This window comes from Myotis lucifugus, unplaced genomic scaffold (genome assembly GCF_000147115.1).
Source record: "Myotis lucifugus unplaced genomic scaffold, Myoluc2.0 scaffold_387, whole genome shotgun sequence".
In the NCBI taxonomy this organism is placed as follows: Eukaryota; Metazoa; Chordata; class Mammalia; order Chiroptera; family Vespertilionidae; genus Myotis; species Myotis lucifugus.
In genome coordinates this window covers 208,138-233,533 of record NW_005871435.1, presented here as the reverse complement: position 1 = coordinate 233,533, position 25,396 = coordinate 208,138, and the positions used below count along the sequence as shown (strand labels likewise).

The 25,396-nt window shown below is 45.1% G+C and overlaps 1 protein-coding gene and 1 long non-coding RNA gene across 2 annotated transcripts; both read left to right on the top strand.

Moving 5' to 3' along the window:
- Positions 1-2,727: 2,727 nt before the first annotated feature.
- Positions 2,728-4,337, top strand: LOC102437023 (C-C motif chemokine 4). The gene is made up of 3 exons (XM_006101907.3): positions 2,728-2,853; positions 3,334-3,448; positions 4,007-4,337. Exons 1-3 carry the CDS (start codon positions 2,778-2,780, stop codon positions 4,092-4,094), a joined length of 279 nt encoding a protein of 92 aa, XP_006101969.1. The 5' UTR covers positions 2,728-2,777; the 3' UTR covers positions 4,095-4,337.
- Positions 4,338-12,000: 7,663 nt separating this feature from the next.
- Positions 12,001-13,214, top strand: LOC106699392. The gene is made up of 2 exons (XR_002826070.1): positions 12,001-12,161; positions 13,122-13,214. It is a non-coding gene; the product is annotated as an uncharacterized LOC106699392 (long non-coding RNA).
- The last annotated feature ends 12,182 nt before the right edge of the window (positions 13,215-25,396 follow it).

The following is a 25,396-nucleotide window of genomic DNA, read 5'->3' as shown; positions in this document are numbered from 1 at the left end:
AAGATGAGCACTTTCCTGTTGTGCACCCGAGAGGCATTTGCTATCATTCTCTGTCACCTATTGTTTAGAAATGGCCTCAATGGATAAATCTTGGTGGCCATATTGATTTAGCTAAACATATTAACATGCCTTCGTGCTCTTGGTGTTGAATTTCTCTGTGAACACAATATTATTGTTGGGACCTTCATGAACAAAACATTTTTCCTCCATGAGCCAAAGATCAAATCAAGGCTAAGAAGCAAAAGCCAACAAACTCATTGTGTGGCTCCGTGCAGACTCATCACCCATTCTTATCTATCATCATTCTCCTAATGCCCCAGAGTATCTTCAAGGTCCCTCCACAGCTTGAAGATCAGCACACCCCACTCATTTAGACAGAGGTCTCCACAGCAAGGGCTCCTCCTCAGCACACAGTGGGATTTAGACTTGATTTGGAACTATGCGTCTACAGCCGAGGGAAGCTCTGACATTTTGTTTCTACCTCTGATGTGACACTTACTTTATTCCATCTCATGGGGTAGTTATTTCTGTCACTGTCAACACCATCACTAGACTAAGAGCTCTTTGAGGGGAGGGATGGGACTTCATTCTGCTCTGCCTTCCCTGACAAAAAGCGGATGACTTCTAAACTGGGTTGAATGGAAATGGAATGGATAACAAAGTCTGTGTAGATCCCAAGGAACACAAGACACACCCTCTTTCCCTTAAAGTAATGTCCTCGATACATGAAGATGAAACCCCACCAACCAGTAGAGACCGTGAGAGATACTGGCATATGTGATATGAGGGATTACAGAACATTAGAGCTGCGGGTAGGGGCCTTGGTAAAGATCAGAACATTTGAAGCAAGACTTGCACAAAGAAAAGGGTGAGGATAGAAAAAGTGGAGGAAAGAGGAACAGTTTGTATGTGTGTGGGTTGCGGTGTGTGTAGGTGATGGTGGAGGCAGTGATGCGAGGTCGGATGACATTGTGCTTTATTTAGTGACTCTGAAGTACCCCAAGATGCTGCTCTGCCCCCCGCCTATCCCACACCTCTACAGCACCCAGGGGGCCTGGTTTCCTGTTTTCACTCATCATTCTTCTTTCTCGGAGCAGAGGCAGGTAACAATGTGGAGCTGGGGTGAGCAGGTGGGTCAGAGTGGTTGGAAGGTAAATAGAGATATTGATCCAATCGTCCTAATTGCCCTCACTTGCTCTCTGCATGTACTACTGTGTTCCTGGCCTTGGTGAACTTTACCTAATCACCTTCAGGTCACTTCAGGCCTCAGGACTGCAGCTAGAGGACCAGGCAGGGCTTTATATGAACATAAGGGATCCCCTGTGGATGGCTGGGAAACACCCACATGCTTAGATTACATGTTTTATCCATAACATAGATAAATTCATTGCTAGGTACATCCAATCCCATTTATATATTAGAGGAACATTATTTTTTCTTTTTCAATTTCAGTTGACATTTGATATTTTATATTAATTTCAGATGTACAGCGTAAGTGGTTATATATATAATTTACAAAAGTAAAAAAAGATGAAGGGATTAAAAAGTACAAATTGGCAGTTACAAAATAGTCATGGGGATGTAAAATATAGCATGGAGAATTAGTCAATAATATTATACTAACTATACATGTCTCAAGTGGGTGCTAGACTTATTGGGGTGATCACTTCGTAAATTATGGAGGAACATTCTTTATGTGGGTTTTCCAAACTTGATTCTTACTTATTTCTTTCCTTTTCTATTATGGGTCCAAGTGAACATACTGGAATCTTTGCTTCTGTTTCCTCCTGTCCCCTCTTTGTTCTAGGACAAACTGACCCAAACTCCTGTCCTGAATCCAGCCCTAATAAGATGGTTCTTGGTGTGTACCATAGTCCCTGGTGGGCAATAACTTCTCCCTTTGTGTTCACATTCAATATTTGCGACAAAGGGTGAAAAGTAAATGGATTTTAGAGTCAAAAGACTCTCATTTCAATCTTGGCACCGCCACTTAAGATTGTGGCCTTGAAATTATCAGTGAACTCTCCTCTGTTCTTCGATCTTTATTGCTTCTGGGAAATAATCACACACCTGCTCAGGTCAAGGTAGGATTTGATGTTATGTGTATAAGGCAGCTTGCCCAGTGTCTGGCACGCAGTGCCTGTTCGATAAATAGGTCAGTGTCCTGATGGGCCCTTCTGCACATTCCATGCTGGACTCTTTATGCCCAAAGAAACATATAGGCACTAGGGTGACTCAGCCCTGCAGGAGGTCCAAAAATCTGACATGGAGTTCTAGTTCCCCTTTCCTTTTTGGGGCCAGGCTTATGGCAACTTTAGAAAGACTGACATGAGGCTTCTGGAGGTGACAACCACCAAGAACAGCATGGTTGTCGTGTCTAAAGTCCTCGCAGGTGTGAATGCTGCACCCTTCCTCTCGGGTTTACAATTCTCTCCTTGGTCTTGGTCACTGCCGTTGGTGTACCACTTCCCTCGAGGGTGCAGCCCACTTCTCCCCTCCACCTCCTCCTCCTTTCCACCGTGATGACATCGCCCCGGGGAAGAGAAGCTGTGCAGAGCTCCTCACTCTCAGCTACTTCAGTTTCCGTATCGGCACCATGACATCATCTCTACCCTGGAAATTCCACTTGCCCTCCTATGCTCCCACCTCTGTCCCAGTCCTCAGAGTTCCTATAAAGAGGGGATCCCAGCTCAGCATCAGCACAGAACACAGTCGAGTTCTGAAGCTTCTGGGTTCTTCAGTCTCAGCTCCAGGAAAGCCTCTTCTCTGCCAAGACCATGAAGCTCTGTGTGACTGTCCTCTCTCTCCTCGTGCTAGCGGCGGCCTTCTGCTCTCCAGTGCTCTCTGCACCAAGTAAGTCTGTTATTCCAGCTACTGCTTCTAGAGCCATAGTGTAGGGAGCCTGCTTTTCTAGTTGGGGCTGGTCCAACAGTGGCATCTGGGGATGGGACAAAAGGGCGCTGGGGAGATTTTTAAGTAGTCTGCTGTTAAATGTAGTGTCTACTAGACATTCGGTAACATTCAAGTTTCTGTTTTCTTAAGAAACAGTAACCAGTAGACCTGTTCAAGAAAGTCCCTGTCTCTCTCTGTGTCTTGGTTTCTCATCTGTTAAATGGAGTTAGATGTGTGCTCTGAGACCCAATCCAGCTCCATTATCTTCTCTTAGGATCCTATGTTCAGAAAAAGACTCCCACTCTGGGTGGATGGGATTAGACAAGGGACCATATTTGGGCTCTCATAGCTCCACAGAGATGCCCCATGAATATCTATAACTAAAAGCCAAAGGAGCAGCGTCTTGTAGAGCTTTGATCTCACCTCGGCCTTCCTTTCCAGTGGGTTCCGACCCTCCCACTGCCTGCTGCTTCTCCTACATCCTCCGGAAACTTCCTCGGGACTTTGTGATGGATTACTACGAGACCAGCAGCCTTTGCTCCCAGCCCGCTGTGGTGTGAGTATCAACTTCTGTCCTTCTCTGGAGAGCAAGGGCAGGGCAGGGCGAGGATCAAACAGGAGGGAGACAGGCCTGAGGGCTGCAGCTCCCCAGAAAGTCATAAGGAACAAGGTCATGAAGTCACTTGCTGAGTCCTGGAGGGGGATGGGAGGGAATCAAGGGACAAGATTCAGGGGGAGGACATTTCTGGGGAGGAAATGAGCCAGATGCTAGAAAACTAGGGAAAGTAAAAAATAGCACAGGAAGGTGGGCTGATCCTTAAAACATCTTAGAAAAACACATAGAAAGGTTATTGCTAGGGGCACTAGGGAATGAGTGGGGAGATACAGTCATGTTGATTATAAAACTCATTGGTTCTTAATCTGGGAACCAAATTAGCTGAGGCCACAGCTAAATCCAGGGTGGAAGTTACAGGGAGTCTGTTTCCAGAGCCACCCCAGAAGGGTCTTCCCACCCACTAGAGCTGTCCAAGATGAACGGTGGTCAAGCAGAGGGAGGTATCTACCACAGACAAGGTCCCATTCAGTTCTAATCTGTCCATTCCTCCTTCCGCAGATTTCAAACCAAAAAGGGGAGACAGATCTGCGCCAACCCCAGTGAGCCCTGGGTCCAGGAGTACATGAATGACCTGGAACTGAACTGAGCTGCTCCAGGCACAGAGGCAGGTCTCCAGGGAAGGTCACCTGGGCCTGACGCTTCTCTGTGAGACCCGCCTTCTCCACCTTCACTACTTCTCTCAGTAGTCCCTGTTCCGTCTCTCAATTTAATCTTTATTATGTGCTGTTATTATATTTTGTGTTATTTTCATAATTTATGTTGGTTTTGCCAAAGGGCACATGTCCCCCATGGGGATGGTCCACCATCAGTTTCTCTGCTATTGTGGATACATGGGTAATGCAGTTGATTCCATGTGTTTTTATAATAAAACTTAAAAATATATACAGTTTCTTTGTGTTTTAATTTGATCTGGTGCAACGGGAATTGCCTGGTGTTATTAATAGGGACAAACTACCATTTCCAAACACCATAAGAATGAGCAATTACTGAGGACTTCAAATGGGCTAAATGCTCTGAAGACATGATCTCACTTAATACTTTCACCAAGGATTTTAACACCCGTATGAATTTGGGATTCTTACCTCCAACTTTACAGATGAGAAAACAGAGGCACAGAGATGATGTAACTTGCTAAGGCTTGTAGGTCTGTTTGGAGAGCACCATGAGGGGATGATCTGAAAGGACAGCTGTGATGCCAAGGGTTATCATCTCAACATCTGGTAGAGAAGTTGTAAATAGCAGCAGTATGATATAGAGGCAAGATGAGGTAGTTCAGAGTCATAAAAATGGGCCTCCACTTATTATTAGCATATCACTAAGAAAGTCATCTTGCCTTACTGGACCTCAATTTTTACACCTGTAAAGTGGGGGCAATATTATCCATTTGCAAGGACTATTATGAGGTTATTAGAGGCCTGGTGCATAGATTCATGCACCAGTGGGGTCCCTCGGCCTGGCCTGTGGTTATTGGGCCAAAACCGGCTCTCTGACATCCCCTGAGGGGGTCCCAGATTGCAAGAGGGAGTTTCTCTGGTGACACACCCTGGAATCGGGCTCCCTCCTCTTTGGTTCTGGGTGCGTCACCCAAGAACTGCAGTTGCCAAGTCACCGCAGCACTGCAGCTCCTGGGTAGAGCGTCTGCCCCCTGGTGGTCAGTGGGCGTCATAGCTACTGGTTGGAACGTCTGCCCCCTGGTGGTCAGTGGGCGTCATAGCTACCAGTTGGACGGTCGGGCAGTTGAATGGTTGGATAGTTGCTTAAGCTTTTATATATATAGATTGTAAAGCACCCATCACAGGGTCTGACATCTGGAACATTCTCTTTCCCTCTCTGAGCCTAGCTTTTTCACTTACAATGGGCATTGTGTCTGTCTTCCTAGTGCCATGATGTGGATTAGATTAGTTAGTGGATCAGCTCTCTAAACCCAAAGCAAAGGTGGAGTGTTATCATGAGGACAGAAGAAGTCAAATTTGGTTCTGGAGTATTGTGGGAGTAACCTTCAATAACCCTTCAATCAGAACTATTACATGAGTCAGAACAGGGTTCTGAGATTGAATTACGTGCACAATCAAGCTTTGATCTACAAAACACAGAATTGTAGTCTATTAAAGCTGGGAGGAACCTCTCAGACGGTCTCATCCAACCCTCTCGTATTATGAAAACTGAGGGACAAGGACTGAGAAGAAAGTTGCTAAAGGCCACCCAGAAGATGGGTGACAGAGCGGAACTCGGCCAGTACCACGTCCCAGGTTAGTCCTTTCTTCTGTGCTCCCTGTGACATGCCTCTGTGGAGCCAAAAAGGACAGCTCATTCTGAAAGTAGGGTAAAGAGGGCAACCTTATAAAATATTTGAGAGTTCATAGTCCAATGCAAAAGCAGAACTGGGACTCTGCCTCTCTGGGGACAAACATTTCCCGTCTTTGCCCTGCCCTCAGCCATCCACCACCCCAGAGCCCCACTAGAAACCTCCTTTAGGTTCCACAGGGACTGAGAGAAGGAGGTTGGGGCAGAGCTGATCCAAAATGGTGTGAGAAGAGGCTAGCAGAAAAAGAGCCTGACTGGTCTTGGCTTCTGCTTTCCATCTGCCTAGATCTGAGCTATTCCATATATTAATCACTAGCCATAAGTGGCTATTTACATGTCCATTAAATTTATAATTCAGTTGCACTAGTCATATTGCAAGTACTCCCTGGCCACATGTGGCTAGTGGCTGGCTCCCTGTTAGACAGCAAAAATATAGAACATTTCCATCATGGCAGAAAGTCCCATTGAATGGCACTGTCCTAGGGCCTAAAGGGAATGAATGGAGGAAGTTGGGGTGGCCTGAAGGGTTATGGATATGTAGTCTTTGGCTAAAGATACTCAACTCTATTTTGAGGGAAGTGGTTGAGAGACAGAGTAGGTGACCCCCAAGCCTGAGACAAAGTATAGATCACTAGGTAGGCCACCCCAATGTCCACATCCTAATCCCCAGAACCTGTGAATAGTACCTTATATGACAAAAAGGACTTTGCAGATGTGATCAAGTTAAGTATTTTGAGAGGGAGAGATTATCCTAGATTATCTGGTTGGGCCCTAACTGTAGTCATAAGTATCCTTAAATGAGGGGGCAGAGAGAGATTTGATGACAGAAGGCAAGAAGGCAATGTGACAGTTGAACCAAGATGCTACGCTGCTGGCTTTGAAGATGGAGGAAGAGGCCAGGAGCCAAGAAATGCAAGAATGCAGCGGGAAAAGTCAAGGAAATGGTCTCTCCCCTCAAGCCCCAGAGGGAAAGCAGTCCTGTTGACACCTTGATTTCAGCTCAGTGAAACAGATTTTGGACTTCTGACCTCCAGAACTTAAAGAGAATCAAATGTGTGCTGTTTTAGGACATCAAGTTAGTAGTAATTTTTTACAGCAGCAATAGGAAGTTAATACAATCACCAACTAAAGAGTCACCGCCAGTGGCTCCCTCCAGCTCAGTGTGAAAGGTAGTGAAACATTCTAGAAAGTGAGACAAAACACCCTGAAAGAGAAACCCAGGGTGAAGTGGACACATTCCAAGATGATGGACGATAATGGGGTGAGACATCTCAAGAGGAGGGTCTGCATCAGCAGCTGAAACTGAAGACTGAGGCTTCATGAAGGGCACAAAACCCATCAGCCAGGTGAAGGGGAAGCCTGCCCCTTCTTGAGACTCCTGTGACCCTCTGAGGGTGGGGGGGGGGCGGGGAGACCTTGAATTCCTATCTGGAAGATTGTATCCTCTCGTTTGTCCCAGGAAGTCTAGAGCAGAGCTGTGGCCTGTCTCTGGCTTTATTATTAGAGAGGGGGCAGGGTTAGGGCCAGAATCTGGGTCTCTCCCTCACAGTGGAATCTTTTTCCTCCACACCTCCCTGCCCCTGAGCAAATTAGAAGGGAGGAACTCCATTCCCCAGGAGCTGCAGGAGACCTGGTTACCCTCGTGAAGAAATGCTTCATCCGGGAATTACAAGCAGAAACATGGAGTCCTCTGGGTGGGACAATGTGGGACTTCACCTGTTGCGCAATATGAGACTTTGGTTTTTTCCTTTGTCTTCTTTTCATAAAACTTCCTTTTCTTACCCTGAGACCAGGGAGCTGGTATCTCCTTACTTGACTTTTCAGTTGAGGTTTCTCTGGGTTTCTGGGAGGAGGCCAGAGCCAGAACGGGGGCAGAGACTACTGTTGGTGGAGCAGCTGCGGGAAGTCAGGCCTGTGCTTTTCACTTCTCTTGCAGTGTCTGCCTCCCAGGTCCTCTTTCCCTATTGGAGGGAGTCTGTTTCCTCATGCTCTGGTTTATGTAAACTCTTGTCCTCTCCCTAGCTCACCCTGACCCAGAATCTTCAGTAACACTCCCATGCCAGGCATCCTCCTCCCAGGAGGCCAGGAGCTGAGCAAGCAGAAGCAGGGACCAAGGATGCAGGTTGAGCTGGGGATGATGAAAGGAACCACAGTTCTTCCTCATGGCTGAGCTCAGCGGCCACATGGCTGCCCTGAGCTCCTTTCCATACTCACCCTTCCCAAACCCAGGGGACTTGTCCTCTCTCTCTTTTCTAGTTGTCTCCACCTGTGCTCCCTTCTTAACGCCTCTCCTGTTGGGTTCCACGGAGCCCAAGCAGACAAAATGGAAAAAGGTAGAGAAATTGAGGGAAAGTTGTGACTGCATTTTTCTCCTTTTTAAATAGTGCGGATGAAAAGGGGGCCACCTACCAAAGCTGACAAGTGCAAGGGAGGCCTGCATGACGGGCCTTACAGACTCAGAGACGGAAAGTAACCACATAGGATGGTCTGAACATTAAAATTCCTAACTCAAAGTGGGTCATGGCTGGTGGTCACATCCTAGGCCTGTAGCTTCCTTGACAAAGATTAATCTTTATCTTTAAGTGAGCCTGTCTATTGTCTTAGTGCAACTAAGGTAACATACCTTGGAAATGTCAGAGTAATTATCTTTTCCAGACTCCTCTAAGATACAATCGCACAACCAGAGCATGAGACCACATTGTTATCTTATTGCCCAAATACCACCTCTCTGTGCTAGAGATGTTAACTATCTTGCACCCACCGTTTTGCTTTTTATCTAATCTCAGAGATTTCCCCACTTTGCTTTCTCCTGCCTCCTTAATCTACTACCAATGAATTTCATGTAATCCTCCTTACAGCTCCTCCTTTTATTCTAATGTATAAAGTAAATTGCAAAACTGCCATTCTCAGGAGCATTTTCTCGATCTGTTGAGATTTTGCTTCCCGGCAATTGGCTTCAGTTTGGCTCAAATGGAGTCATAAAAATTATCTATAGGAGGCTGGCCAGCATGGCTCAGTGGTTGAGTGTTGACCTATGAACCAGGAAGTCATGGTTCAATTCCCAGTCAGGCCATATGCTTGGGTTATGGGTTTGAGCCCCAGTGTGGGGCGAGCAGGAGACAGTTTATCAATGATTCTCTCATCAGTGATGTTTCTATTTCTCTCCCTCTCCTTTCTTCTCTGAAATCAATACAAATATTTTAAAAAAATTATCTACAGGTGTAAGACGTTTCTTACATTGACAATAGTTTCATTTTAGATATTTGATAATTGTGTAACATATATTTATTTAAAGAAAAGAGAACTTTTTTTTTTAGGGAAAGACAGGCTTGATTCTAACAGGGTGGTGGGGAATTCCTTCCCACCCCCAATAGTTTTGCTATCATGCACTCAATGGCCTTGAAATTAATAATTTTTGAATAGGTAACAGTAGATATTGTGTAAAATTTCAAAACATATGCAACAAAAAATAAATCTCCCTCCTAGCTCTATACCCAAGTATCCAGTTCTCTTCTCTGGAAGCAATGAAGGCTGCTACCATTCTTTTATGAGTTAATTCAGAGATTCAACAACCTTTTAAAAGTGTCAGGAAATGGAACAACAAAAGCAAAAATAAGGAATGCCCAAACCATCAGAGCCTTAGGTTTCTAGCCTTTATCCTAAGGGTGCTTTAAACCTCTCCTTTTGTATGTCTACATTTACAAAGTTCTTGCTAATTGTACTCTGGGACAAACTTAATTCTGACATTAAGTTCTTGAAGCATTGAAAATACTACCTTCTCTTCCCTTTACTCAACTTCTCATGGCTTCTCCATCTACCACCCAGTGTCCGAGAAGGTCTTGCCCCTAGCAGAGAGGCTTGGACCTGACAGTTGGAGTAGTAGGGCAGGATCAGGACCTGTACTCCCAACGTTAGTATAGTGAGCAGGGTCCGAGGAGGAACTTGCTCGAATTCTTGGTGCTGTGAGCAGGATTCAGAAGTATGTGCGGTTTCGAGGAGCGAGTGCTCCCACACATACTAAACACATGAAAATAATGCAAAAAAAACCTTTTGAAGATGATGATAATGAAGTTATAGTGGTATTGTCACTTGAAGAGAGGGATTAGGGAGTCCTCCCCTGGCCAACGGTGCTCTGTAGGGTTCTCCTGCAAGTTCTTTGGGGCTGTGCACCTTGGCCCCACACACTCACCAAGGCCATGCTACTCAGCAGTCTGGCATCTGGCCAGACACCTCGGATTTGCATTTGGGCTTCTCTTTGTTGTGCTCTGTGCTGCCTTGGGCAATTGATCTCCACCCTGTACTGAGCTGCATGTCTTCTTCAGGTACTTTGGTCCCTTGTTCAGACAGAGGGGTCCTGGGTGCTGTACCCTTTGAGCAGCCAAAGAGTCTGAAATGCTGGGTGTGAGCTAACTACCTGAGGTGGCTGGTCTGAGCCCTCCTCTCTTGGCTCGCTTAGTGTTCGTGTGATCTTAGAGTACCTCATCCTGGCCTCCCCATAGGTGCTCATGAGGTGCTTGTCCCAGATCTGACTCCCAAGGACAAAGCAGGCTTTTCTTCATTCCTATAGTCATTGGAATTTTACCTCTATAGCCCTTCTCTGAAATTCTGTAACAGTCTTTTCCTGTAGTTCAGCTCATTGTAGCTCACCCACACGGGCCTCTATCTAGGGACCTCTCATATGGAGCAGGGTTGGCTCAGAGACCACCCGCAATCAAGAGTGGACCCTGTCTCTCCATCCCCAAGGGCCCTGCCAGCTTGTGGTCTTTGAACATTCATCTCCTCAGATGAGCGACCTTACTACCTACCTTTGTGATGAAGGGGAGGTCCTCATTCCACCCCTACTTGGGGATCACAGCCCTGGATGGCTCCAAAGCACAACCCGTTCACCATCTCTCCCAGAAGCACATTGAATCCTCCTGGAAGGGAACCTCCAGGAGGCACCAGGTGGAATAACACCTACCTGCATAGTTTAAGCTCTTACTCTGAAATTCTAAGTTATACACAGAAAATTATTTTCTTTGGCCACTTTTTCTATTGACACCAGGGAAACCAGTGCCAAGTTGTGATGTAGCAATGAACAAAGTTTGCCTGAACTCTCTTGTTTGGATTTCTATCTATCAGAAAACATACCCTAGTTAGAGAGACATCAGTTATGAAATAGAACAAAGTAACTAGGTCATGTTACACATTTACTGTTCTGCCCCCCTCACACTCCTCTCTGGTGTCACTGAGGGTATAAATTGGGGCTGGGGTCAGTGTGTGCATTCACATCAAAGGCCAACATGAAGACAGGCACAGTCTTTGTTCTAGTGGCTTTTGTCATCTTGGGGATGGAGATGGCCTTCACTCAGGCACGTAAGTAAGGGTGGAAGTAAGGGTGCTGAGGGGGTCCTACCCGAGAGCAGAGGAGGCTCAGAGCCCAGCTTCTTACCTGGGATGGTGTGGCACAGGAACAGGCTGCAGAGTGGAGATTTGGCATTGATGAGACCCACTTTCTTTAACCTTCAAGGAGTGATCACCCTGCATTTCCCATTCTTCTTCTTTTCTTCTTTTTTAATCCTCACCTGAGGATATGCTTATTGATTTGAAAGAGAGAGAGAGAGAGAGAGAGAGAGAGAGAGAGAGAGAGAGAGAGAGAGAGGTGAGAGAGAACATTGGTTGGTTGCCTACTATATGTGCCCCGAGTGGGGAATGAACCTGCAAACTTTCAGTATGTGGGGCGATGCTCCAACCAACTGAGCCACACCAGCCAGGGCCCCATTCTTCTTATCAGATCAGGTTGGGCCTTATTAAAAGTTGGGGCTCTCTCTACATGTGCCTGGGATGTAGGGCTCCAACACAGAGTAGCCCCGGGATGAACATGGGATACGTTTGAGGTGGAAAGACGGATGTCTGGGATCAGAGATGTTTCTAATATCTTATAAGGAGGAAAGAAGAGGCTTATGACAGAGCAGGTTTCTTGCCTGCGGAACTGGGCAGCCTTTGCAGCAGGGAGAACATTCTCCTAAGGGCCTGACTGAAAATGGGGGCTTCAGTGTGAGGATGGATCTGCCGAGGCTGAGGGAGGGTCCAGGAGTACAAAGGAAGAAATGAAAGAGGTGGCAGTCCTGCCAGCAGTGAGACTGTCGACCTCTAACAGCAGTTTTTATTACCTGGTTAGTGACTATTCCAAACTCCACAAACACCATTGTATGTTTCAGGGAGAAGAAGATCTGGATTCTGCCCAGACGTGACCAGAGGAGGCGTTGGGATCTGTGAAGATAGTTGCTGGGGAGATAACTCATGTCCCAGGGGAATGAAATGCTGCTTCAATGGATGTGGCCGTGCTTGCCAACCTGCTATCTATTATGTGAGTACAAATCGGTCAAGAGCTGACAAGGGTGTTAACATCTCCCCAGTGGACTTTCCTGGGGCTGATGGATGTTCACATGTCCACTGCACACAGACGTCTGGGTAACTCGGAGAGAAAGAGGCTGGAAGTGAATGGCAGAAGGACGCCTGGCTGCATTATCTAAGACCCTCTCCTCGGAGAGAAGCCCTCTCCCTGTCTCTGTCCCCAAGGGGCTCTCAGTGGAGACAAGTAACCATGATCCTAGATTCACAGGTCATTACTGACCCAGGGTTTGTCACCCTCCTTCCCCTTCCCCACCAAGGGGGCTTCACTCTTCCTAGAAAATGGGTGATCCTGGGAGGCAGAGGGAAAGGAAAGAGAACCCCAATTATGGAGTATTTCCTGTGTCAGTCAGGCATTGTGCTGAAGGTGAGATGAAAAGGTAAATGCAGCTAGTTAATGGAGACAGAACTATGTAAATAATTACAGCCCAGGGTGACCACACCTTTGCACAAATTTCTACTAAGGTCTGTGGAAGCACAGGAAATAATTATTGGTTTTGCCTAAGTGGGTGGATCAGTGTGGCTTCGCAAGGTTGTCAGAGAGTAGAGAACATTTAAGGGAGAGCTTAAAGGAGGCATAAAGTTTGCCACAGTAAGGAAGGGCAGTACAGATGATGGAGAAATGGGGTTTCTACACTGGAAATGGGAAAGTGATTGAGATTTTGCTCAGTAGAAGTTCATCTCAGTAGAGGATCATCCAAGCCAGGGTCCAGAAAGAAATGAGCTGCCTTGCCAAAGAGTTGGGCAGACTGCTTGAGGTTTCTGAGAAGAGGAAATGTCAAGACCAAATATATATTTTAAAAGGATGATGTTGATGACCACGAGGAAGAAGAAAGGGGGGGGGGTTTAAGCGTGCCTGGATACATGAATCTAATGCTTGGCATAACAACACTCTTTAACAAATCATTCCTGACAGGCGTCTATCCCAGAAAATGAAGATCGACCGTGGTGGAATGTCTGATTCTAAAGAGCTTGTGTCCAAAATAAATCTTACCTGGTGCATCACTGAGACTGTGTCATTCTTCCCATTTAGACATTCTTTCTAGTGGACCCTCTGTGGATGAACAGAACGGATTGTGTGCCCTGTACTGAACCCATGAATACAAGGCACTCAGGATAGATCAGAGGCAAAGTCTGCCAGCTAGTTTCTTTCCTCCTTCCATGTCCATGTATCTAAACAGGGCAAAGGACATGATATTATTTTCTCAAGCATTCTGTGAATATGATTTTGGTAAAAAAAAAAATGACCTTGTAGCACATAACAGGCCTATAGTAGCAGCTTTTAAAGGGCAAGACTCAGAAGGAGTAGGAGCAGAAGCAACTGTGGAGATACTCTATTCTAAGGCAATACACCGACATGTAGCAGGACTGGATGCCTAACACGATGAGAGCATCCCTGGCCTTGGGATGTGGGGCTTTGAGTGGTGTGGGCTGGGAAGTGATTAGGAGTTAGGATAAGTCCGGACATAGGCTCTGTGGTTGGAGTCTTTGAATCAGAGTTTTCCTGAGGCAGAGGATAAGCCTGGGTCTCCCAAAGAAGCCCTGACAAAAACGATGGTCTGGGCTGACCCTACAAGCTCCATCTCCCAGCGCTCCCTGTTCACTTTTCCACCTCGATTGCCCCACGTAGCCTCTGCCATGGTCGGCCATGCCTGCTTGTCCCTGCCGTCTAGCACATCTTATAACCCCAGTGGCCCATGGCCTCACCAGCCTGTGCATTGGAATGAGGGCATATTAGCTTTGATACCTTCTTTTACTGGCTGGTCATCCACACCCCAAATCCCACCCTGCTCCTGTCTCTCTTGGTCATTACTGGGGGCTCATGAGCACGTCATAACATGTTTTCAAACAATTTCAAGTACTATCTGCCATTCTGAATGCCAAGGTATGACCTTCCCCTGCAAAGATATTCAATGTGGCATCCTACAACGTCCACTTATGTTTCTGCCCTTTTGTTAGTCCTGACGTTTATACAGGCTCTGTGGTCACCCAGATTTTGGAGCCATATGTTAGGGGAGGATAATAAACACTCACCAGCACAGGCACTTTCACATGTAGAATCTCACTTTACACTCACCACAACTCTATAACATCATCTCAGTAGCAGAATTTTTTGTAAATTTTACTGATGAAGAGACAGAGGGTCCAAGTAGCTAAATGACTTGCCCAACATTACACTCCTTTTTAAATAATTTGTTTTTATTAAAGGTTTCAGAGAGAAGAGGGGTGAGGGAGAGAAAGATAGAAACATCAATGATGAGAGAGAATCATCAATTGCTACCTCCCACATGGCCCCCACTTTGGACTGAGCCCATATCCTGGGCAAGTGCCCCTATGGGAATTGAACCATGACCTGCTGGTACGTAGATTGATGCTCAACCACCGAGCAAAACCAGCCAATCCCAACACTCTTAATGAGTAGAGGAGCCAGTATTCTCTTCCATGTCTGTTTGGCTTTTAGGTAAATGCTCCATGCCCTGTACCATTCTGACCTTCTCTCCTAAAGAGGGAAGATGTTCACTGGTAGGGCTCTCCTGGTCAGGTGTTACAGTCCCAATAGAAAGACATGTATGGATTATCTATGTTTCATATTTAACACCAGGACAGGGAGGGTGGAGCAGAAGGGCATTGACTGGGTCTTTTCTCTTTCCACACCGTCATCTGCAACGGGCTTTATAAGCTTTAAAGGAAAGTTTTCCCAGAACCCTTTGGGATTCCCCTGCCCACCCATGTTTATATTTTTAAAAATGAAGAATTACATGTATATATTTGGTAGGCATTTTTCAATGAACCAAAGTTCTTCATCACCTCTAGGCTGGCTGCCTCTCTCATGTACAGCCTATGTGTGGCCTCCTGACCACCCATCATTCCCCAATTCTATGCCATGAAGTGGATTTGGCTCCACCTCCCTAACACAGCAGCAATGTACCTATGTGTGTAGTTGGGTCACCGAAATCTGAGACTTCCTCCAGCCTGGCCAGGTAGCTTTTGAGTCTTTTCCCTCACCATCAGTGCCTGCATACTTTAGACAAGGAAGTCATATAAAAGCCTGTTTTGGTAAAGACTTTTTCAAGTGCTCTTTTTATGTGATTATTTATTTACCTTCTTGAAATGCCGAGCTCCAGAGCACACTCAAGGCGTAGCACATGCATAAGGTCTGCTTACTTGGGCTGTTCCTCTTGCTCTGGTTTTTGCTCTTCTGGAAGTCTGTGAACAGTTGGTTGTAGGAAGGTATCCCTGGAGGCAGTGCCTTTCAAAGTTTGTTTCTTTTAAAAAAATATATATTTTCATTGACATTAGATAGGAAGGGAAAGAGAGAGAGAGATAGAAACGTCAACAATGAGAGAATCATCTATTGGCTGCCTCCTGCACACCCTCCCACTTTGAATCCAGCCCATAACCTGGGCATGTGCCCTGACCAGGAATCGAACCATGTCCTCCTGGTTCCTAGGTCGATGCTTAACCCCTGAGCCACACTGATCAGGACAAAGTTTGTTTCTTATTTCCAAATGAGCCCTTGACTTTGAGAAAAAAATGTGACAGATCCCACAAAGGGCCTTTCGATGGAATGAACCGAAAGCCTTATTCTCTTGGAAGTCATATCCACTCCTTGCAAAGTGATTGAGAAAACAAAAAATGATACCCATAGAACCAATAAACCAATAACAACCAGTCCACTCTTGCACTTAACAGCTCTCCCAGCCCAGTTTACACAGAAAGTTAGCTTATTTCCACCTTCTTTCTCCAAATAATCATTTAACCAAATCTCAATGTGTGAGGGCTAGGTGCAGTATGAGCTGTTTGGACAGGCTGTGTGGAAAGTGTGAGTAGATCAGAATGGGAATGTTGGCTATGGAGTTGGGAAATGTACTGTTTTATTTCACGAGGACTTTCTCACTGAGGTATACACTCTGGGGCTCAGTCCTTACAGGACCTGGGAGAAATTTGACACATTCTATTTTCATCCAAGATTAATTAAGAGAGCTTTGATTGTAAGGACAAATAGTTTATTTTTAAACTTTTTATTATGTGAAAATGTAAACACATACAAAGTAGACAGAATAGTATAATGATATACCACATACCCATCACCCAGCTTCAACCACTGTTAATGTGTAATCATTCTTCTTTTATAATCCCATTCATTTCCCCTCATCTCATGCTATTTTGAAGAAAATTCCAGGCATTATTTAATGACATAAATAGAGGCCTCATGCACAAATTCATGCAAGAGTAGGCCTTCCTTCCCCTGGCTGTCGGCACCAGCTTCCCTCTGGCACCGGGGACCCGGGCTTCCCTCGCAGCTCCGGCTTCATTTGGAAGGTCGTCCAGAGGGATATCCAATCTAATTAGCATATATTATGCTTCTATTATTATAGCTGACTTCTGTATGTATCTTTAAAAGATAAGAACTCCTTTTGTGTGATTTATCATACCTTTTTACTGTTATAGTTTTATTTCCTCTTTACCAGCTAGATGATCTTTCATTGTGTAACCTATTTTATTGGTGTAATCTGTCTCCCTTTCTCTCTCTCTTACTATATGTTTTGTATTTAGAAAGGTTTATATTTTTGTTGTAATAGTTCTCTTATACTAACACCTTTAAGTATTACCTTTGCTCCCTTCTTTTTATGTGGATAATTATAAGTGAACTACTATGAGTAATAGTCAGTATAAAATTAGCTAATTTCATCTTTTTCTTCCACCCCTTCCCTGCCCCCCAACCCCAACAACTTTGTTCTAGATTGTCTTGATTCAGGGTGAACACTTTATAAGTTATATAAATGTCTAATCACAATGTTGTACATCTGAAACTAATGTAATATTGTACGTCAACTGTAACTGAAAAAAAACTAAAAAATTATCCTGATTTTTCTTGATTTTTAGGACTTTCATATAAGTTTTAGTATTAGTTTATGAATTTTCATTTAAAAATCCTTCTAAGATTTTCATTGGAATTACATTAAATTTCAATTTCGGGAAAACTCATATCTTCATGATCGTAAATCTTCTAATCCGTGAACACCGTATATGACTCTGTTTATTAAGATCTTTTCAATTTTTTCTTAGTAATATTATGTAATTTTCTGAATATAATTTGTTAGATTTATACTTAGGTAATTGATGGGCTTTTGGATGACACTGTGAAGGCATTTAAAATTTTATTCATCAAGTGTAAGACTTAAAAGCTTTTAACTAGTCTTTCGTCTCCTCAGGCATCTGCGAGCCCCAATGCAGAGCAGGCAGGGACTGAGGGCAAGGAGAACAGTGCATCAGGGAGGGCTGTGGTCACATCTGCTCCCCCATGATTCAAATAGGTAAGTCTTTTTTAAACTTCAATTTCCTTATTTTTAATTTTACAATTACACTTTACTTTCGGTATTATTGTACATTGGGTTCAAGTGCACAGCACAGTGACTGGACGATCATATACTTTACAAAGTGTTCCCCCTGATATTTTCAGAACCCAGCTGTCACCACACATAGTTATTATAATACTAGAGGCCTGGTGCACCGGTCGGGTTTCTCTGCATGGCCTGCGGGAATCGGGCCAAAACCTGCAGTCCAACGCCACCTGCCACTCCTGCTCATCCCAGCCCCCTGCGCCTGCCACAGGCTCTCTCCCAGTCAGTCCCGATCTGGAGGGGCTTGCACTGCTGCAGTGGAGCTCCCAAACCATGAGCCCTCCGTCTGACACCCGTCCTGAGGAGGGGGCAGGGGCCTGGATGTGATTGGGCCCTCCAGGCGGGTGGTGGGACACCCTTTCTGGACCAGGATCAGGATCTGTCCCCCCCAACTCTTTCCCACTGATGTTCCTGCTGGTTGTCTGGAGCCACTTGGCAGTCGCTTTTATATCGTTTCTTCCTTGCGGAGCTTCTTGAGAGGGGCAGTGGCCACAGTGCCTGAGGCTGACTTCCCGAAGGCCGGCAATGCTGTCAGGACCCTGCTGGCAGCACTGGTCCTTTGGTGGTTGGCTGTTCTCTGGAGATTGGACCTACAGGACTATTGAGGGAGTGAGTGGTTGCTGCGGGGCTGGATGGCCCAAAGGGCTGAACGGTGTTCCCGCTGTGGGAGTGCACTGACCACCAGGGGGCAGCTCCTGCATAGAGTGTCTGCCCCCTGGTGGTAAGTGCTCATCATAGCGAACGGTCATTCAGTTGTTTGGTTCGCTTAGTCTATAGACTAGTGGCCTGGTGCATGAAATTTGTGCACATTGTAAGGGAATTAATTAGAGGATGTGTGTGAGGCAGTCCCTGTTTCTGAAATTCAATGAGATGCATTTTAGCTATTACTTTGCCAAATAAATGGAATTTACAGATATCATTTAAAAGAGCATTGAGCTTAATATTAAAAACTCTGGCTACCAAGTCAGGTATGTTTTCAACTTTTTGCCAGCATTGTAAATTGTTTGCAATATCTGCCCATTTGGGGTTGCATGTCATGGTTATGAATAAATCGAGCTTGCCATACTTTGTTACAATTGCCATAGCATCCTGATAGCGCTGCTGCATATTTCTGGGACTATCCTCAAAAGATGATGGAAGTATTATAATTTTACCAATCAGCACATTTTCATTTTCAGATCTTGATTTGAGATAATCCATCAAACCACTATATTTTTCGACTTTCACTTGGATTGGTTTGCTTTGATGAAATTTATCCGATTGGCCTCCATTTTTTAATATGAATCCAGGATAAACTGTTGAGTTAATTTTCCTGCCCTTAAAATCGAATTGAACGTGTTCTGCACGCAGAGATGAAATCCATAATACTGCATTTGTGTGACTTGTGTCCTTACATTTTGTCTAGTGTTATTGTCGATTACACTGTTGTCTCTGAGTCTTAATGCAATATCTGTTCCCCAGCCTTTTTCACCATGTGGGAAAAGAATAGGATATGCCATTGCATCTAATGTAGGCAACAGGATATTGACTTGTTTCATTTTAGTGGCATTTGGATTCTTGGGATCTGGTTTACAATGAATGAGCAAGTCCCTTTCAAAAGGAGGTTCTCCATCTTTGTTTCTGAATATGACAGCAACCTCGGTTACACGGGGAGAATTATATCTACGTGGGTCACTGTTCCAATCGCACTTAATTGCCATTGTTACTTCTGTGGGAGCAATACCTTTCGCTGCTGCTTCAGATTGGGCTTCCTTTTCTACCTCATGTAGCATCTTGTATGATTTTGTTAACTCATTTATTTCATTAAATGAGGTTGTTCATGTTGATCATGAGTCTTTCTGAGCAGCCCTGGTTTTCTGGCATTGCTAATCTTTTACTTGGAGCTTTGGCTGTATCCAAAATATAGAGTTGAGCAAATATCTGAGAAACACCATCCGAAGGATATAAAGTTCCAGTACGGTGATAAACTTGTCCATGTATTCTAAAACAGTATGGCCCATATCCTGATGGTGATGCAATATTTGCACCCATTGAAGCAAAAACAAAGTCACTATTTATGGAACGGATATTTCCCACGAAATTTTTACTATCAGAATCTTCTTTTGTCATTAATCTTTTTAAATATGTCGCATAATCTGGAAAATGTATATCATTTGGACAGACTTTCCCTTTGCTACAACATCGAGTAAATTTTCCATCGGATGATTTTTCATCAGAGAAATAGAGTGATAGGCAAAATTCACATCTCACAGTCATTCCACCACAACTATGTTCGAGAATTGCATCCTCATGTACTCCATTTTCGCTGAGAAGGCAGTTCCTACCAGAATTGGTAGTACTTGTTGATGACTGTTCTCTAGACATATTCTGTTGTCGCCACCGCCTTATTTCAACTTCAAAGGCACGTTGGTCATTAGATATTTTCTGTCGATGGCGCCAGTGTTGTTTGGCATCAGAGTGACGTTTTCCCAAAAGCTGGTCTTCAGGTACTTTCTATCTCAGGCGCCGCCTTCTTTCAAGATCAGACACATGTTGCTCTTCAGACATTTTCTGTTGATAACGCCGGCATCTTTTGGCTGCAGAGCTGCGTTGTATCAACAGTTGTTCTTTAGACATAGTCCCACCTCTTTACTGTCATGGTCTGAGATGCAGGTGAATGAGAGTCCTGGCTGTCAGGCTGCTGAGAGCTGTCTGAATAATGGCTGATTCTGGCTGATTCTGTCAGTTTCCTCCCTGCTGTCAGTTTCCACAGCTGTGATGAAGAAGCTGGGGTGACAGAAGGAGCCACATCCTCAAAGCCGCCCTCGCTCTCGCTCTGCTCTATGTCCAGTGGCCTCCTGCTCTGCCAAGTCTTCCAAACCTCCTGCACTCTGCCCGCTCTCCCACTGTGCTCTCCTCCAGCAAAGGTCCTGGGAGCCCACACGCATGGCTTGGTGTGGCTGACCTCGCCTCCCAGGGCCGGCAAAGGTTCTGGGATCCCGTGGCTGCCGTTTCCTCCTGGGGCCCTTGACACCTGCATATGCAAATAAACCCACCATCTTTGTCAGGTTAATTTGCGTACTCACACCTGCTTGGCTGGTGGGTGTGGCTTGTAGGCATGGCAGAGAGATGGTCAGTTTGCATCTTTCTCTTTTATTAGTATAGACTAGAGGCCCGGTGTACAAAATGCACATGTAGGGTCCCTAGGCCTGGCCAGCGATCAGGTTCCCTGCCTCCCCACGTCTTCCTTCCCTCAACCTGCCCCTGCCATAGCCCACTGCTGCCCACAGCAGGTTGTCTGCCATGTTCCATGCCACCCCCTGGTGGTCAGCGCATGTCATAGTGAGCGATCTAACTCCTGGTATCATGGTCGAACTGCCAAGGGGACACTTTGCATGTTAGCCTTTTATAGAGAGAGATTATTGACTATATTCTCTATGCTGTACTTTATATCCCTGTGACTATTCTTTCACTACCAATTTGTACTTCTTAATCCCTTCACCTCTTTCACCCAATCCCCCAACACCTCCTAATAGGTACATCTTCACTTCCTTCCATCCAGGTCTGTCCAGGGAAATATTTTTTACCCAAAAGTTTGAGAAACTGTAAAATACTGAAAATATTTTAACTTTTCATTATTTGGCAACAATCATAATTTTATATGAGTATTCACGTTTAAATCACATACATTTTAAAAACAACTTCAATTGTGTTTATGAAATGTTTACTTGTTCTTAGGGAAAGCTTCAATAATCCTTTACTATGAGTCGGCATCCCCCAGAGAGGGAAGAGAGAGAAAAGCACATATTCGGCAACCTCTCTGTGCCAGGTCTTTTCAAATACATTATTTTACTGAATCCTGAGAGCTTTACTGGTGGGACCACTATCTTACAGACGAGGAAACCGATGAATGAATCAAATGCTTTTTTCCTTGCTCACCTTGCCCTGATTCCTCTCTACCCTCTTAAGTCCCTTGGATTACACTGTACATGGTGACCCCAGGGCTGTCATACCTAACAGTGTCCCAGTTTGCACTAAAGATCTGTGTCCTCCTCCTCCAGGGCAAGCAGAGCCTGACCACAGGCTCAGGAGCAAAGCCTGGCATGGTGTTAGCTCCATTGCACCATTTGCTGGCTGTCACCACCCAGTGCATGACCCACATGGCGGTACTAGCCTGAGGTGTAAATGCAAAAGTACATTTAATGTCCATAACATCTTTTTGCAAACATAATTACTTGTCTTGCAAGCACTTAGAAACTGGATCTCAAAGAGATATGTGCTCATCACACATCAGGCAGCTAATAAATGACAGGTCTCTTCACCTACAAAGTCGGAACACTTCCTAGCTCACCATGCTGCCTCCCTCAATGATGTAATTGCAAGGGAACATTATCCACATTGTTCTGTAGTTTCCTTCAAACCATTCAAACTATAAGGAAAACCCCCACCCAGCATCTTTGCATAGAGTGACCACAAAGTGTGTCCTGGTGTGATAGCTGCTGGCCATACTTGGACTTACTCTCATAGCCAATCTCCCCAGTTGGGACCACTTCATCCTGCTCAGACCCATCTCTTCCTGTTCTCTGAGAGGCCCAATGGGAACAAGTAAGCTCTATCCTAATGAGGATTCAACCCAAACCACCTCCCTTTCCCCTAATCAGGACCCACAGAGCCCCATCCTGAGGCACCGAGACAGGAGGCCACGGGGGCTTCTAACCGGGGAACGCTACTCCTGGGGCAGCCGTCATTGCCCTGGTTCATGGGTGGACATGCCGGGGAACGCTATTCCTGGGGCTGCCGTCCTTGCCCTGGTTCATGGGTGGACATGGCTGCTAGCTCCACAGAGACTGGGCAGCAGAATGAGCTTGTTGGTTTTTTAATATATTTTATTGATTTCAGAGAGGGAGGGAGGGAAAGAGAGAGAGAGAGAGAGTGAGAGAGTGAGAGAGAAATATCAATGATGAGAAAGAATCATCATTCGCTGCCTCCTGCATGCACCACACTGGAGATCAACCCCACAACCCAGGCATATGCCCTGACTGGGAATTGAACTGTGACCTCCAGATTCATAGGTAGACCACTGAGCCACAGCTGGGCCAGAATGAGGTTTAAAGTCACAAAGACCTGATTGAAACCCTGGCTCTTCCTTTCCCTGGATCTGTGGTTTTGTGCCAACTCCCACAACCTCAGAGTCTCATTCAAAAACGGGGATAATAAAAGGGGGTGGGGGTGATATTTCCTGCCTCACAGAGATTTCTAAGGATTAAATGAGATTGTGTTAAGCACCCAACCCAGTGCCTGGCACATAACAAGTGCTCAGTAAATGGTAGCCTAGAAATAGGTGAGGTGTTGGTGCTAGATATGCACCTTCCCTGAGTTCCCTGGGTCAGTAAGGAGCACTGGCATCTGTGGAGGTGGAGGTCTTGAGGCCTGGGCACAGGCACACATCCTGTTGGCTTTAGGCTTTGCCACTTGTTGGCTGTGAGCCATTTGGTGACCTTGTGTGTTCGCTCTGTAAGGCCTGTAGTCTTTAGTCAGCCTATTTGTGAGGCTTTAGATTCATATTTCCTACTGGATCATAAGGACCCTTTTAAAATGTCATAAACACTAAGACACTCCTCAGATAGCAGAAGTGCTCAGGAAACCACTGATTGTGATTGCCTGCGCTGCTCTGCGGCTGACCTCATGGGAGGGGGATGAGCAAGGAGAGCCTCAGGGTCCACTCCTCCTCTCCCGTCTTCCCCCACTAAGTGAAGCGAATTTAATTCCTGTCTCCCCGAAGAAGGAAATGAACAAAACCTGGAAAGGAGCAGATCAGACTCTCAGATGACTTTGTGTAAGAAACTCCACCTTTCAAACAAGGAGACTCCACTGGAGAAGAAACAGACGCTCAGGAAGTCAGTGTTTGTGCAAAGCTGTAGCCGAGAGTCTCTGTTCCTCTCCTCCCCAAAGGTGAGCAAAGCTCTGGAATCACAGAGGAGAGGAGCCCATTCTCCAAGCAGTCTCTCCGAATCCGGATCCCAGAATAAGTGCATTCGGGGTTAGAGCATCCTCTATCCAAGAGTTGGGAGCAGGAAACCTGGGGTCTAATCTCCTCCCATCAGGCCTGGGAGCCTCATACCAGAAACTAAGACCAGGTCTCACAGCCTGGCTCACTGGGGGTGAGCCTGTGCCCACATTGTCCCAGTTTCCAAAAGCCACAGGGATGCCAGGCTCACTACTGATCCCCTGAATGGGTGTGATCTCCAGCCCCAGTGAGGGTGCGTGCCAGTGGCAAGCAATCAATGTGTCTCTCTCACGTCAATGTTTCTCTCCCTCTCTCGGGAAAAAATTGTTTTAATTAATTAATTAAGTTGTATTAAATACAACAGCATCAACATATAATTTAAAAACAACCCATTTGCATTCATAATCTATTATTTGTCCAATCCACCCACAATCCTTGGGGTATTCTTTGCCTTGCTGGCTCCTTGCAAGTGCTAACTGTTTACCAAAACTGGATACGATTGCCTCTCAGTTGTATAAGTGCATTCCAGTCCCCAAAACAGCAGGTCTAACGTATAAGTTTTTGTCCATTTCTCAGATGAAGACTTATCTTAAGGGTCAGCCTTCTCTGATAATTGCTCACCCCTTCCTGGAGTTCCTATCTTCAAAAGATGTTGTCTGGGACTGGTGGACTGAGCAGCCAGTTAGGTGTGTGAATGATTTGGCAAGGATAGAAAATGACTCTTTGGAATATGAAATTCCAGGAAAAAATGGAATTCTAGCAAATTTAGGAGTCCAAACACAGAAGCTGCTGCACCCTCGAGGTATCACATGCTAGCCTGAAAAAAAAAGCTCAATGGCTGCATGTGTGAAGGGTAGGTTTTGTAGGCTGAGGACATGTAGGGATTTCCAATGTCTGGAATCAGACTTCTTTATTAATGTGTTTTTTATTGAGTTAAAGTACACATAACAAAATTTACCATCATAACCATTTTTATTTATTTATCTTTTAAAAAATATATTTTTCTTTATTTGAGAGAGGAAGGGAGGAGAGGGAGATAAAAACATCAATGGTGAGAGAGAATCATTGATTGGCTGCCTCCTGCACAACCCCTACTGGCAATCAAGCCTGCAACCTGGGCCCATCATATTCATTTTTAAGCGTATAGTTCAGTGGTATTAAACTCACTCATATTGTTGTGTAGTCATCACCACCACCCATCCCCATAACTCTTTTCATCTTGTAAATCAGAGACTCTATACCAATAAACAATAACTTCCCATTCTCTCCTCCCCACCAGCTCCTGGCAACCACCTTTATACTTTCTGTCTCTATGATTTGACTACTCTAAGTACTTCATATAAGTGGAACCACACAATATCTGTCTTTTTGTGACTGGCTTATTTCACTTAACATGATGTCCTTAAGGTTCACCCATGTTGTGGCATACTGGAGAATGTCCTTCCTTTTTAAGGCTAAATAATATTCCCTTATTTTTGCATAGTACATGTTACTTATCCATTTATTGGTCAATGGACACTCTAGTTGTTTCCATGTTTAGCTTATGAATCATGCTGCTATAAACATGAGTGTACAAATAGCTCTTTGAAATCCTGTTTCCAAATCTTTGGGGTATATACCCAGAAGTGGAATTGCTGCATTATGTGGTAATTCTATATTTAATTTTTTAAGGAACCTCTGTTCCTCACTTAATTTTTTATATATGTCTGATGGTTGCTGCAGACACCTGGATATTATCAAGTAGTAATATGTCATGAGAACTTGCCAGATTTCCAATTTTGTGAATGTCACTAGAAATCA

Coding starts and splice junctions, on each gene's coding strand:
- LOC102437023 (XM_006101907.3), top strand. CDS start 2,778: ATGAAGCTCTGTGTGACTGTCCTCTCTCTCCTCGTGCTAGCGGCGGCC. Junction 2,854..3,333: donor TCCAGTGCTCTCTGCACCAA/GTAAGTCTGTTA, acceptor CTTCCTTTCCAG/TGGGTTCCGACCCTCCCACT. Junction 3,449..4,006: donor TGCTCCCAGCCCGCTGTGGT/GTGAGTATCAAC, acceptor CTCCTTCCGCAG/ATTTCAAACCAAAAAGGGGA.